The sequence below is a fragment of the Mus pahari genome, chromosome 19, assembly GCF_900095145.1.
Source record: "Mus pahari chromosome 19, PAHARI_EIJ_v1.1, whole genome shotgun sequence".
Classification (NCBI taxonomy): domain Eukaryota; kingdom Metazoa; phylum Chordata; class Mammalia; order Rodentia; family Muridae; genus Mus; species Mus pahari.
In genome coordinates, this window is record NC_034608.1 from 36,725,631 (window position 1) to 36,741,562 (window position 15,932).

General features: G+C 44.6%; 1 protein-coding gene across 3 annotated transcripts in view; it reads left to right on the forward strand.

Annotated features, from left to right (window-relative positions):
- The window catches only part of Mcph1 (microcephalin 1), a 203,649-nt gene that overhangs the window by 47,493 nt on the left and 140,224 nt on the right, over positions 1 to 15,932 (forward strand). For 2 of the 3 annotated variants that reach the window (XM_029532152.1, XM_029532153.1), the window contains exon 10: positions 14,904 to 14,972. The exons of the other annotated variant lie outside the window; for it this stretch is intronic. In XM_029532152.1, the coding sequence (XP_029388012.1) occupies positions 14,904 to 14,972 (69 nt within the window). The remainder of the gene's footprint in view (positions 1 to 14,903; positions 14,973 to 15,932) is intronic. 3 annotated transcript variants of the gene reach the window in all.

Here is a 15,932-nt window from a genome sequence, read left to right on the forward strand (position 1 = left end):
CTCACTCTGTAGACCAGGCTGGCCTCGAACTCAGAAATCCGCCTGCCTCTGCCTCCTGAGTGCTGGGATTAAAGGCATGCGCCACCACGCCCGGCACTTTGTGTTTTTTTAAGAATTTATTTACAGATGGATGTGGGGCAGTTGGACTATCGTAACACTGAGGTCTGAGGTCATTGAGGATGTCAGCACTAAGGATCCTAGACAAACCCAGCTTCCTCCAGTCACTCTCGAGCACATACCTGGCTGGGAACAAGCCTCCTGCAGCCCTTGGGCACAGAGGGGCCAGCATTTGTTCTGTGGTAATCTGAAATAATTTCATTTGATGGGAGCGAAGCCCCAGGTATCCATCATCTGTGAATACATCAAGGCCTGCCTTAAAACCCTACGATGATGGTCACAAAGCTTACGTAGGGTCTGGTGAACCTGAAGTCAGCAGGGTAGACAGAGGCCACTCTGCCTAGTCAGAAAGCCGAGAAGCTGGACTCGCTGAGGAAGGTAGAGGTGTGGAGAGGTTAGTGGTCGCACTTTTGATACTTGGTGAGTTTAAAGAAGAACAGTAGGAATTTCTTGATACGAAATTTAGATTTTAAAGTACAGCTTCCCAATGTGCCGATCTTTTATGTAAGGTGGGGACGGGAGTTCGTTTGGCATCTGGTATTGTTATGAGTCAACAAAAACCACTGGGTTCCGTTTGCTGATTTGAAAGCTGACCGTAGGATTATAGAATTGCATTAGTAAATTAAGTACGGCTTCTTCCAATGAACTTCACTTCCACATTAGGCCAGTATCTGTCCTTCCCCCTTTTCTTCCTACGGAAACTGAGGGCTTTACCTGTCTGGTTTTGATCCTTAATAGATTTTAAGATAATCTGTGTTCAACTGAAACTTGAGACTTTAATAGGGCCCTGGTTTTATGCACAGTGAAAATTAAAGGGTTCTATTTTATTAGGCACAGAGCTTGTTCTTGTTTTCTTTTTAACATCTTGTGATTGAAACAGAGATGTAGCTCAGTAGTGAGCCTACTGGGCATGTGCAAGGCCCTGGGTTTGATCTCCAGTGCTGGGGGAAGGAAATGAAAACCTTGCTGTGGCGGTTTGCTTATGCTTGGCCCAGGGAGTGGCTCTATTAGGAAGTGTAGACCTGCTGGAGTAGGTGTGGCCTTGTTGGAGGAAGTGTGTCACTGTGGTGAGCTTTGAGCTTCCTCCTAGTTGATGGAAGATGCCAGTCTTTTTCTGGCTGCCTTCACAACTAGAGGTGGAACTCTCAGCTCCTTCTCCAGCACCATGTCTGCTTGCATGCCACCATGCTTCCTGCCATAATAATGGAGTGAAGCTCTGAACCTGTAAGCCAGCCCCAACTAAATGTTGTCCTTTAAGAGTTGCTGTGGTCATGGTGTCTCTTCACAGCAATAGAAACCCTAACTAAAATGGATGGGTTAATTTTTATGGTCTTTTTAAGAGAAAAGACTTAAAATGGTGGTATTTAAGAATATGCACACACACTCATACATACATACGTACATACATACATATCCATATCCATATCCTTTAACTGGTTGGTTGGTGGTTGTGTGGGGTGTAAATGTTTGTTTGTGTGTGTACTTGGATGCATGTATAAGTCAATATTGCTGTACACTTTATTTCCTGAGGCGGGAACTGAACCTGAAATCGGTGATTAGCTAGACTCTTAGCCATCAAGCTTCAGGGATACCCTGGTCTCCATCTCTCCTCTTCCCTCCCCACAAACTGACTTTTTCCAGGAACGCTGGAGATTTAAACCCTGGACACCATGTCTGATCTAAAAGCACTTCACCCCCAGCATCTCCCCCAGTCCTTGATAAGTTGATATGTTGTTGTTGTTGTTGTTGTTGTTGTTGATAAGTTGATATGTTGTTGTTGTTGCTGCTGCTGCTGCTGCTGTTGTCAACTTGATACTAGCTAGAGTTATCTGGGAAGAGGAATCTCAAGAGAGAAAATGCTTCCATCAGATGGCCTGTCCTCAAGTCATTAATGCATTTTCTTAATCAGTGATTGAACTGAGAGGGGGCATGCACAGGGGCATTGCTGTCTGTGGGCAGGTGGTCCTGAGTTGTGTTAGAAAGCAGGTTGAGCAAACCATGAGGAGCAAGCCAGTAAGCAGCTTCCTTCCATGGCCTCCACATCAGTTCCTGCCTCCAGGTTCCTGCCTCGACTTCCCTCAGTGATGGACTTACAAGCGGTAAAGTGGAATAAACCCTTTCTTCTCAAGGTGCTCTGGTTGTGGTGTTTATCATAGCAGTAGACACCCTGGCTAAGATAGTGATGTTGTTACCTCAGTTTCTCTTTAAGAATGAACAAATAAAATTCAATGGCGCCTATAATCCCAAGATTTTAGCTTCTAATAGAATGTTCTTGGTGTGATGCCCACTTTCAATGGGAAAAGTCACTTTACAAATGAGTCTGAAATCAGCCCTTTTTAGATTGACAGTGCTAGACATTTGTAAGTTTTATTTGCCATCTTTTTACCTTGAGGACTTGGTTAAACAGTTCATCACCTCTCCTCTCCTAGTTTATAGTATATAGGGTATAGGCAGTGATAATATTATACGTCTTTCCAGGGAGAGAGGAATATAAAATACTCAGGCAAATTGACTAAGTATAGAACTCGAGGAAACTCAGTATGGGCTTCATGCTTGATCTCCGGGAAAGTACATGAACTCTGGTCCTCCAGGGAATTTCTACATTTGCTCTGTTACTTCTGGGCTTGTTATTTGAAAGATTATTATCCTCAACAAAAACCTAACCGGAATCATCAACTGCATAGTTCTTGGTCAGTGGCCAAGTTTTTAAAAAAACTCATTTTGGGGCTCTGCGTGCCAATCCAGGTTGTTCCACAGGAAGACAAGCTGTGGGTCAGAGCACAGAGGGTTTACAGATGGCTTTCATAGACACAAAGCCTCGGGGAGAGAGCGGAGCAAATACACTGCACCTATTCTGACGAGGTCTGTTCTCTTAAGGGAAGGCAGACACGAGATAGAATGCTTACATTTGTTTGCACTTTTAGGAGGTGTTATGTATCATCATCAATTTGAGTGTGCGCATGTTCACTTGTGTATGTGTATACATGTGTAAGTGTGCATGCATGTGTGAGTTTGCATGCAAATATGAGCATGTGCACATGTGGAGGCCTGAGGCTGGCCCTGGCAGTCTCCTCCCTTGACTGCCTTTCCGTTATTCACTGACTCAGGCATCTCAGTTGAGTCCAGAGCTCACCAATATGGCCAGGCTTCCTGTAGGGATCCTCTGTGTCCACCCTTCGAGCACTGGGCTTACAGGTACGTTTGCAGCTCTGAACTTCAGTCCTCACACTTACACAGCGCCATTCCCACCAAGCCACCCCCTAAGCTCCTTTGTTTTACTCTGTGTGTGGATGTTTTACCTGCATGGATGTCTGTGTACCATACTATGCAGTACACACAAAGACCAGACAGGCATCAGATCTCTTCCGACAGGAGTTGTAAATTGTTCAAAGCTGCCATATGGATGCTGGGAATTGAATGTGGGACCTCTGGAGGAGCGGCCAGTGCTCATAACCACGAAAGTGCTCATTTCCCCCTCTCTCAGTCTTTTCCTGTGCTCTCTGTCCCCACCCCACCCCCACTCTCCACTAGAATCATTGCCACATAGTGGGTTTTCATAGCTGTTCACCACCTAGGCAGGTGGGTTTGCATCGGTGAGAAGTGGAGCTTCTCCTCAAGGTAGCATGCTGTAGTACATCACTGGAGTTGACTCCCATTTTAAGTCCTGCTCTTTCCTCCAGATAAGTGTCTTAATATCCATGATTGAGACAGTAACATTTTATGAATATGGTTTTCCAGCTTGCAGTAATTCCAGGAATTTGGCTGTGCCTTTAGATAGGCTGATAGAAGCTTTGATCTAGAACTTCACTTTTGAGTTTAAACAGCAGTGATTCACCCAAATGACAGTTGATATTTGTTTTTCTTCTTGAAAATTCAACATGAGTATTTGTTATTCATCGAGTTGGGGAATTGTCACACTTCCTCTAAGATGACAAACGTTATAAAATGTCCCCGTAAACAATTTCCTGTTGTTTATTCCTGCTGGGTGCACTGAGATAGGGCCAGTCTGAGGGTGGATCCTTTGAGAGCTTGTCACCCGTCGCCGGACAGATGGGGTAGCAGACACTGAGCTTTGATTTATAACCCAGGTGTCTGGTGATCTTCAGTTACTTTGATAAAGCCTTCCTGGCAATCCAAAGCCAGGACTGGCCGAGGTGAGCTGCTCAACAGCACATGCGGCTTTGTGAAGCCATTTAGAAACCAGCGGTGTGTTGATGCCCACCCACAGTGGCCATCCACTCCCACAAGCATGCTCGTTTTTTTTTTTTTTTTTTTTTTTTTTTTTTTTTGGTTTGTCAGAAAATATTTCTACAGTAAACATTTATTAATATCTTCAAAGGGTTTTGGGTACATTGTGACATGTGTAACTCAGAAGTCACCAAATACAGCTGTGGTGGCGTGCATGTCTGGAATCCCAGCATTCANGCCTTCCTGGCAATCCAAAGCCAGGACTGGCCGAGGTGAGCTGCTCAACAGCACATGCGGCTTTGTGAAGCCATTTAGAAACCAGCGGTGTGTTGGGGGACAACTTCAAATTAAACAAACCCTGTTAGGCATCTTTTTTTTTTTTTTTTTTTTTTTTTTTTTTCTTGTTATGTATGACAGAAAATATTTCTACAGAAAACATTTAATAAAATCTTCAAAGGGTTTTGGGTACATTGTGACATGTGTAACTCAGAAGTCACCAAATACAGCTGTGGTGGCGTGCATGTCTGGAATCCCAGCATTCAAGAGGAGGGAGGCAGGAAGATCAATTGAGGCTCATCCCCAGCTGTGGATGGAGTTACACAGAAGTGAGCCTCCACCAGACTAATTACTAACAAGAAGAGCAGTGTGAATGGGGTTAGCCTGAGCTATGTGACTCCCTGCCTCAGAACTGCAGCAAGAAAGTGCCTGTTGGGCAGATTCTCCTAGATCTCAGTGACTCGTGGGCTCCACACTTGGAGGCCAGAGTGAGGGTGTACTCTGTCCTGAGAATCCTGGGCTGTGCAGCAGAGGGAGAAGCTGCTCCTGGAGTCTGGTAAGATGGCTGGTAAGCCTTCAGGACTCTGAGCAAGGCTCAGTCAGCAGATCCCCTCTAAATGCCTTATTACTCCTGGTCGCATGACAGAATGCCTTAAAAAGCAACTTAAAGAAGGAAGGCTGTATGGTGGTTTGCACTGCATCTCGGTGGGATGCCATGACAGAAGACTGAGACGAGTGGTCTCCTTGCATCTGCAGTCAGGATGTAGGTGAACCTTGTACTCAGCCAGGGTCCCTGCCCCATGGGATGGTGCCACTCACTCATCCTGAGTTAAACCTAGCATTGTGTTTCCATGGTGATTCTCTAAGTTTAGTCAAGATGCCAGTGAAGCATTACCACCCCATACATGTAGCTGCTGGTATCTAAGGCCTAGTTTATTAAATATACTCTATGGGGGATGCTAGCCAAATGATAGTTAACCCTAGTAATCCTCTTAGATTTATCAAATCTGCCAATCTGTAGTTACCCCTGGGAGTAAAGAAACTTTTTCTTTTTTTGTTTTTGTTTTTTGTTTTTTGTTTTTCCGAGACAGGGTTTCTCTGTGTAGCCCTGGCTGTCCTGGAACTCACTCTGTAGACCAGACTGGCCTTGAACTCAGAAATCCGCCTGCCTCTGCATCCCAAGTGCTGGGATTAAAGGCGTGCGCCACCACTGCCCAGCTGTAAAGAAACTTTTTACGTGTGTTTCCGCTCAGCCCTGTACCCCCTCAGGCCACACTTGCCCTCTAGAAAGTCAGCACCATGCTGGTGACGAGCCCACCAAAGCACCCCATACTGCGTTCACTGTGTCCCCAGTGAGTCAGCAAAGCTAACCGCATTCGTGTTGTTCTTACTAGTTCTTAGTTGGTGACTCACTTGTGTCCCATATAATGTGAGGGGAGTCTTACTGGGAAGTTTCTGGGACTAGTGTTCTCTCAAGGAAGATACCCCTGGGAAGAAGGGGTTGGCCCTGTCCCCTGGAACATCCACAGCTGGAGGCCGAAGCCAAGAGAGAATTAAGGAAAGGAAAGCATTGGCAAGGGTAGGCGGCAAGGCCTGCAAGCCTCACGCGGTTTCCACAGAAATCAGATGGCCGTGTGCCTAAAGGCAGGGCTGCTCCAGTGAGGAACTGTGGTCAAGGCAGAGGAGGTACGGCCAGGAGACTTCATGCTGTTTCCAGTATCACTGGAGGGCTGTGAACCTAAGAGCGGGATGCTTCAGTTAGGAACCACGCACAGCACGTACAGAAGCACACCCCTGCCCAGTGCCCCAAGCACAGACCTCACTGGAGACTGACTGTAGCTTACCTAAGCCGGTCCACACTTCCTCCCTGTCAGGATACAGGCGTCCTCTCCACCCCTGGGTTTTTATTCCTTTGTCTTTCCTTAGTTCTCTTAACCTTTTGACCCTTTTAAATAGTATTGTTCTGTAGATACCTGGGACTAGTCCTTGTTAATTATTAATACAAGGTAGCTTAGGGTTTTTGTTTTTGTTTTCAAGAAAAAAGTTAAATAGAGAATGACATATAAAAGCTGCCAATTACAAACCAATGAAGTATTATCTCAGTGAAAATAAGTAAGAGGCATTGCGAGTAGACTTTGGCATGCCTTCGTGGCTTTTGGATATGATCAGGGGTCTGGTCTGTCAGTGTTGGTCCAACAAAATCTCATGTCGACTGTCAGATTAGAGCAATTTGGGATGAGGGACTTATCTTTAGCCTCAAATTTTCAACAAGCATGTTATTATAAATTATAGTGTTTAATTTTTCTGTGGAATTATCCTGTTTTTCATTTTAAAATCTATTTGCTTCTTGATTCTGTTTTTATATTGAAAAATTAAATCTGTTTCAGTGTTAATAGACTTCTCTCTCTCTCTCTCTCTCTCTCTCTCTCTTTTGTATTTTTCTCGAGTGGTTGCACTTCCTCCAGTAAACTTTTTTTTTTTTTTAATTAAGTAAGTGTGTGCTGCGTGTGCACACTTGGGTTAGTTCCCAATGAGGTCAAAGGGGATTTGGCCTGCTGGAGCTGGGCTTCATAGGCAGTTGTGAACTCCCCAAACTTGGGTCCTCTGGAAGAACATTGAGTGCTCTTCACCCCTAAGGTATTCCTCCAGTCCACTGTATTTATTTTATAAATAAGATTTAACTTTAATATTATGTATACATATTTTATCTGTGTGTGTGTGTGTATGTGCACTGAGTATAGTACCTGTAGTCCCCTTGGAAGCCAGGAGAGGTTATTGCATCCCCTTTAACGAAGTCATGGGTGTTTGGCAGTCACCATGTGGTTGCTGAGAACCAAATTTTGGGTCCCCTGTAAGTGCAGCAAGTACTTGAAACCATTTAGCCACTTCTCTAGCCCCTCACATGCCATTTTGAAAACAGTTTGGATAGCTTGCTTGGATATACTATAAAATTATTCCTTTGATGACTTTTAGTTTAATTTTTGGTAGCTTTAGTGTATGTAGTGTGCTATGAACATATGTCTCTGCTATTCTCTTACATACCTTTCTTACTCCTACAGACTCTTCCTCCCATCTAGTCCTATCCCCCCACCGCTTCATGTCTTGTGTTTTTATGCAGGTCTTGAGCAGCTAGCCACAACTGTTGTGTTGTCATGACATCACTGGCCATGGCATGCCCAGAGGACAGCATGTCACAGGACTCCTTACGTCCTCCAGCTCTTACTGTTTTTCCAACCCTCTTTCCATAATGTCCTTGGATCTTGGAGATGTTGTTATAAATGCCACATGTTATAGGGATGAGCACTCGACAGCCATTGGTTCTCAGCATTTTGGCCTGTCTATGTTAACTGCCTCACATCCCAAAAAGAAGTTTCTCTGGCCACAAAGGATGGCTGCACTAGCCTAAGGGCATAAAGCAGGGAAGAACACGTGCTACATCCAAGGCTCCGCTGCCAGAGATGCCACACACTTGGAATGCAGCTCTGGTGTCAGCACTTCCACTAGACTCCAGAAGGGAGGCGCTGACAGAGCTGCCGGGGTCTTTGTGTGGAACATCCCAGAGCGATTTCGAGGGGGTTTATTTTTGTGTTGGGTTGTTATTGTTCTTGTTGGATTTTGCAGCCTTTGTCTTTTGCTGTGGTTGATTTGCCCTTCTCATTTTCCCTAGTCAGTGTTCTATGAATCTGACAGTGCTCATGTATGTGGATTTATTTATTTTATTTTTATTAGATTTTTTTTAATTTACATTTCAAATATTCTCCCCTTTCCTGGTTTCCCCTCTGAAAATCCCCTATCCTCTCCCCTGGCCCTGCTCCCCAACCCACCCACTCCTGCTTCCTGGCCCTGGCATTCCCCTATACTGGGGCATATCACAGGACCAAGGGCCTCTCCTCCCATTGATGACAGACTAAGATATCCTCTGCTACATATGCAGCTAGAGGCAAGAGTCCCACCGAGTGTTTTCTTTGATTGGCGATTTAGTCCCAGGGAGCTCTGGGGTACTGGTTAGTTCATATTGTTGTTCCTTCTATGGGGCTGCAACCCCTTCAGCTCCTTGGGTCCTTTCTCTAGCTCCTTCACTGGGGACCCTGTACTCCGTCTAATGAATGACTATGAGCATCTACTTCTGTATTAGTCAGGCACTGGCAGAGCCTCTCGCCCAAGACCCCATTACAGATGGTTGTGAGCCACCATGTGGTTGCTGGGAATTGAACTCAGGACCTCTGGAAGAGCAGTCAGTGCTCTTAAACCCCTGAGCCATCTCTCCAGCCCCATGTATGTGGACTTATACCAGGAGTAAATAATATCGGTCATATTTGAAAATACTTGAATTATACCCATAATTTTCTTTCTTTCCTTCATTCTTCTTCTCCTCCTTCTCTCTTTTTCTTCTCCTACTCCTCCATTTCCTCTTCTTCTTCCTCCTTTTCTTTCTCCTGTTTTGTTTTTCAAGGCAGGGTTCCTATGTGCAGCCCTGGCTGTCCTGGAACTTGATCTATAGAGCAGGCTGGCCTCGAACTCACAGAAATCTCCCTGCTTCTCCCTCCCAAGTGCTGAGATTAAAGGTATTCCCCACCACCTGGGCAGTTCACTCATTTGGAAGAAAAAGTAGCTTTACTGTTTATCTGAAAGTTGATATGTAAACCCAGACAATTTTACAGTGTTTTATTTCTGAAATGTTACTCTTTCTCACTAATGAAATGAGTACATCTGTCTGGTTTGACCTACCTTTGATCTTACTAAAACAAAATCAATTACAGTTTTCCAATGTCATGCTCCTTCCTTCCAAACCTCCCCTTCTCTCCTTCCTCCCTCTGGACTCTCTGAAACTACTACTTTAGAAACTTCAAAGGGGACTTTTGCTAAGGTCAAAAGCAGTGCTCACTGTGTGCACGTTAGCTATTCTTCCCTAGTGGGGTTCATTCTGGGGTTCCTGTTGACACCGTGTGAGTATATGGGCCAGAGCCTGGGACTGGGACTGGTGCTTTTCTCTTCAGGACACAATCTCACCTGTTCCTTTGCCAGTGAATAACAATGTTATAAACAAGTTTGTCTTTTCTTTCTATAGCATCATTCTGCAATACATACCTTGCAGTATAAGAAGTTGTGACCAAAACAGGAATTGGACAACTAAATTTTATGTGAATATATTGCAAATAACATGAAGGTTTCAGCTTTCTTTGAATCTGGCAACAGGAAGCAGTTTAGTGTACTGTTTTTTCATGTGTGTGTGCACGTGTGCATGTCTACCCATGGAGACCAGAAGGGTGTTGGATCCCCTGGAACAGGAGTTACTCTGTGAGCTAGAAACTAAACTTAGTTCCCCTGCAAGAGCAGCCAGTGCTGAAAAGTGGTTGGTTCCCTTGGGACGTTCAGGCCACTTTTGCACCAGCAGGAACACCTTGCCTGGCAGGTCAGTATTTCAGGAGTCACAGTCCTCAGCCAGCAAAGACCAGTGGTTCCTTTCTTGCCCGAAGCCTGAATAGTACCCTCTAGTACCACAAAGTCCACATGAACTCATGAGTGCCTCAGAGACGCGCTTGTCATTTCATTCCCCAAAGTGGTCCAAAGTGAAGTACTTCCAAAGATCTCACTCTCACCTACAGGTTGTCATACGTGTGGAACTCCCTTTGCAGGGCAGTGAGGATCCCAGTCTGTCAGTCTGTCTGCTCAAAGCTTTCCTCCTGGAGCCTTCACTTGTCACGTGTCCCATATGTCCCTGACAATCTCCCTGCTTCAGCCAGACCTATGTCTTTCCTTTGTCCTGGGATTGTATTTATATCTGATGGTAGCTGTAGTCTAAGTGGATTCTGATTGTTTACTAAAGTCCTGTGGCCCTTGATGGCAGTCGTGACCTCTTGAGTGCCTCTCCATTTCCATTGTGTGCTTGCGTATTGCCCTGGTTCACTAAATATTCAGTTCCTAAAGGCTGCCTGTCTGTAATATTTTTTTTCTCAGTGATTACATGCTTCTATTCATAAATAATCTTTATTGTCATTTTTATACTTTTAAAATGTATCTTATTTTTAGGGTAATAATATAAATTATAACATTTCACCCTTTTCCTTCCTCAACCCTTTCATATCCTCCCATATCTATTTATCCTAAATATAATTGCGTCGTTCTGTAGAATGTTCCTTGTAGTTATGTTTTCTCGGCTGATCATTTGGTGTTTGATGGCTCTTCCCTGGAGACCATTTCTCCCACTCTCAGTATTCCTTAGTTGCCTGTAGTTCCTTGTGTAGGGCTGAGTCCTCCTTTTCAGCTCCGGCTTGGGTAGCCATGTTGACTCTGAGCCTCTGACATCACTAGGAGACATGATCTCCCAGAGAACTCCCAGTTCCTTTGGCTCCTACAAACCTCTCTACCCCCTTTCACAATGATCCTAAGTTTTAGATGCCACAGTATTTTGTAGATGTATCCATTGGGACTGGACTCCACAACTCTGCATTTTGATTAGTTGTAGCTTTCTCCAATAGTCTCCATCGGTTGCAGAGAGAAGTTTCCTTGATAAGGGCAGAGGACTATATTGATCTGTGGGTAAAAAGACAAATATTTAGAATATAATTAGGAATTAGGGCTGCTTTCGTAATGTGGTGGTTGTAGGTCATTCCCCCAAGTCCATGACCTTACTAACCTTGGGCGGCTGGATCAGGGTCCATTTCCTAGTGTGGTTTCCCTCTTGTTGAGTGGGCCTTAAGTCCAATTAGAGAGCTGCTGTTACCACCAAGGTGTGTGTGCCACTGCTGCACCCGTAGGGTTGCCAGGTCATGCTGGTCATTGTTGCGGTTCCTAGGTGTCATAGATGGATGAAACTGCAGTTGCTTCTCTCCTTTGAAAGCTAGCACAGCACTTTCTGTACCAAGAAAGAGAGTTCTCAGGGAAGAGGCATTTAGGTCAGCCCTAGTTCAGGAACCTCTGAACCCTGTACGTGAAGTGCATGGTGTCTTCAGCAATAGGGTGTGGGAAAACTCTAATTAAGACACCATGTTTGGAGCCTCTGGACTTAGTGCAATATGGGTGAGTCCCTTCATTAGCGGGGCTCCTCCTCTGATCTTGTCTGGGGAATTCTAAGCCCACAAATACGCCTCTGCCTAAGGAATGTCAGGTAGCCTCAATTAGATTACAGGATCAATTTCATTTCTCCTGATACAACCCGTTCAGTGAGCACCTGAGGTTCCTGAGATGTTTCCCCATGCTAATGAGGCATTCCAGGCACCCTAAGGCAGCTCCCAGCAGTGACCTTTGCCCATCCTGGATGTTCCTACCCTCAGTCCCCCAAATCATTATAAGCTTTGGATCCTAAGTAAAATTGATCTGCCCACTGATGGCTGGTCCTGGTGTGGGGTTTGGTCATTCACCATACACATATTCACAGGGCTTCTGTCCCCCTCCCCAGCTCCCCCATTCCCCTCCCCCTCCCCTACTTGTAGTCTCTGCTTCCAGGGGCAACCAAGGGAACTTATTAATTATTCAAAGGTTTCCTTGTGGCTACTAAATTTTTATTCATAACTGACCATGGTTAACTTGGAGCTTGAAATTAGAGCACTTCAGAAGGCCTTTTTATTCAATTGCATGATTATCACAGTCATAATGAAAGATCTGTTGAGCTAGTCTTGTCCTGGGTGTTCCCAGCCTTTATGGAAACCATCTTCCCAGGCATTTAAGATAGCTGTGATAGGACACATGGGAGAACGCCCCAGCCGTTAGGCAGGTGGCTTTATTGAGAGTGAGGTGACACAGTCAAAACACTGATAATGAGTGTCCAGAGGCCAGGAAGGGCTAGACCTCCCATTCGGTGAGACAGAACATCTACAGGAACCTAGGAGAACTTGGACCAGCCCAACAAAGAGGATGGGAAAGTAGAGAGCTCGGCACTCTGATGTACTCCTCTTAGCCTGTCCCTGCAGGTTGGGAGAGAGATGGAAAACGGAATATAGTCTGAGAATCAGACTCCTAAGAAGTATAAGCACAGCTTATCCCTATAAAACTGTATCTTTTTCAGATGAGTTGGTTAGTCAATGAAAGAAGGCCCATGACTGCTCCTAGGTATGGCAGGAGAGAAGGTTTATTGTAGATGTGAGGGAGAGTATAGCCAGACATATCTGGAGTGGTCCAGACTGAACCAGCCAATAAGAGGAGAGAGGTGGAGGAACAAGAAAGGAAGGTGGGGGGGGGGGGTGCAAGAGGAGTACCTGGGAACCCAGAGACCAGGAGGCCAAGAAGACAGCTAGCAAAGGAGGCTGAGGCTATACACAGGCAACCTCAGCCATTTGTGCCGAGTTTGAGACCTAACAGCAAACATCACTATTTTAGGGCCTTAAGGGATCTTAAAGAATACCTGCTATAGTGAAAAGGAGAATTATTTACTAGTGGATCAGTTATCTTAGAAGACAGTCTTGACAGGATTGAGTTCCCAGGTGGTCAGTCAGCTAGATCCAAGGAGGAAGAAAACACTTTGAGTCACACAGTACAGTTCTAAGGTGGTGTTGCCTGGAACTAGTGATACAGCAGAAACATGACCCAAGCATTGTGCAGCGCTATAGCCAGTCCAAGGAGAGCCAAGCTCTCTTGGTTTGGCTTGGTCTGCTATGGTGCCCAGCTCTATGGAGTTCACCTCCCGGTTGACCTTAGCTCCCAGGCAGATAGCTCATTCTACCCTCACCATTGCTGACACTGAGTCAGTGAGTGAAATCAGAGGATTTGTACCAAGGGTATTGAAGAAGGTGAGAATTTGGTGACTACTCGGGGTGCAGTGGATTCTGCTCGCTAAGCAGGTAGGTGCAGAACTGGGAAGTGAAGAGTCTTAGTCACCACCAAACAGTTTCCACATATTAAAGATCAGAAATCACCCAGACAGTGGCAGAACTGGGAAAGGGGCTTCAGACACTACTTCATGCATCATATACATTGTTTTCCATAGCCCCTCTCTCATTGATCAAAAGCTGTCTCTTAGATTATTCATATCCACAGACTAAGCTTGGCTTCATTAGATTGATTTGCATAGATGACAGAAACTAGAATGACACTTTGTCAATAGGACCTTACATTTGATTTATGGGTCTTGATAACAATTTCTTTCTTTATCTTTTTATTCCTCTTTTATCTTTAGATTTATTTATGTGTATGAGTGTTTTGCTTACATGTATATGTGTATACTATGCGTATGCCCAAGGTCAGAAGGCATGGAATCCTCTAGAACCGGATTTATGGATGGTTAGTAGGCATCAAGTAGGTGCTCGCAATCAAACCTAGGCTGAGCCTTATCTCCAACCACTGGGGGCCTTTGTTGAAGAGCCCAGCCGCACATTTAACAGCCTCTTCTGTCTGGAAGCTGAGGTAGGCAGGGGCTTGCTGCCAGGTCAGCTACAGCCTATTATGTTTGGGAGATTTCCCTCACCTCCAAATGTCCCGCAGCTTCTGACCCTGCTACAGGGTGACATTCCTCACTGACTTGAAGGCTGAGGACCCTTAAGCAGATCCACTCTTGTTTACCTAGAGAATATTGCAAATGCTGAGTCTCTAAAGCAAACCTGGGTTCCTTAAATGTGTGCTGGCTAATGATTAAAGGAACATTATTCACAAATGTGACATTGAAGAAAAGGCTGCCATTGTAAACCAGTGTTCGATTACTTCCTAATAATGGCAAAAACAAACTATTTTTAAACCTCTACAAAAAAATTATATCACAATTTCTGAATTCTGGAAAGACCAAACAGGAAGAAAGAGTAAGAGGTCTTTGTCAAATATGTCTTTTATGTTTGTGAAAATATAGTAAGTATATCTTGAAGTATATCTTCAAGTCATTATGAGATCCAAATAGCATAAAGGGGTAGGGTCTCCTGTTTAACATACCGCACAGAACACAGATACATCAACCAACTAAAAACCTGGGTCACTCCCACCCCCATAGCTCATTTAGGTACACTGGTATCAACAGTGGTACACTGTTCTGGCTGGTTAGCACTCCCCGGGGTTCATCTCCTTTTCAGGGTTCTGGAAACCTCAGTTAAATCCCCCCAGGGGACTGAGGGTCAGAACAAAGCAAAATACAAGATGGGTGTGAATAACTTAAATGTCCATTTTCAAATCACAAAAGATCTGATGAGAGTTAATTATAAAAACCATAGCAATGGAGAGGTTAGCTTGAACATGGGGTACAAAGCACAAAGTTAAGGAAGGGTGATAATGTAAATGATGATGAACCTTATCTTCCAAAAGGAGTAGGAAGTACCCGCTTATAAAATTAGGAGAGCCAGCCGGATGGGCTAGTTGGTGAAGATGCTCGCTGCAAACCTGACAGCCTGTTATTCATTCCCCAGGATCTGCATAATGAAAAGAGAGAACTGATCTCTGACCTCCATGTGCACTCCATGGCATGTGCATATATAGTAAGTAGTCTTACAGCTAAAAGATCAGATGCAGCAAAATAGTCCTAAGATATATTTGTGGTCTGTCAAGCATAAAATTAGAGCAAGAATTCCAAAGAGGGTGAGTTGCTGGTCTAGTGTCAGCCCTGCACATCTGCTCGTTGATCCACTCCATGACACAGATACCCGGGGAGGCAAACCATCTCTTTTTGACAGTTTGCTGTGTTCTGTCACCAATACAATCACATCGTGTGGACACAGCTATTTCCAGGTCCTGTGTTCCTACAAAGTAGAACATACAAAATAGACATTTCCAGGAAATGGCACAGCTTTGGGGGCAAAATATTTTTAGTTTGATTTGGGAAAAGCAAAACCCCAGAAGTTGTCAGGAAATTTTGAATACCTGGTTAAAATAGTACCCTAGTTACTAAGAAATACTAAATAGACATAATGCCCACATATTAGACCCATAAATCTAGGTAGCTTAAGGAAGAGCACATACAAGAATTAAATCAAAGGTTTGCTAGTAATAGACAGGAAAGTTAGCTATTTCCCCCAAAATAAAGTATTTTCCCAAAAATTTACCTAGGTGTGTGAACCTGAATTATTTAAATGTTTGAGTTTAGTAGGAGTGCTTCACACACACACTGTTGAAATCATTTTATAGCAGTCACTAACTTCTTAGGGTAAGGGTCTAGGGAATTTGTAGTTTCCCCTGTGTCTCCAATCTGTGACATATGGCTTCATTTGGTGGTATTTCTTCATGAGAGCCATCATACAGTGGAGGATAATAATGGCTGCTTGAGAATCCCAGATGAACTGGGCTTCAACCAGAATGGTCTCAATTGCTGCCCAACAGAAGATGGTGGGGGCTTGGATGCTGTGTGGCTATGGTGTGCCTCTCCCAGGTGCTGCTGGGCACAGGTAACTATGGTGTGCCTCTCCCAGGTGCTGCTGGGCACAGGTAACTATGGTGTGCCT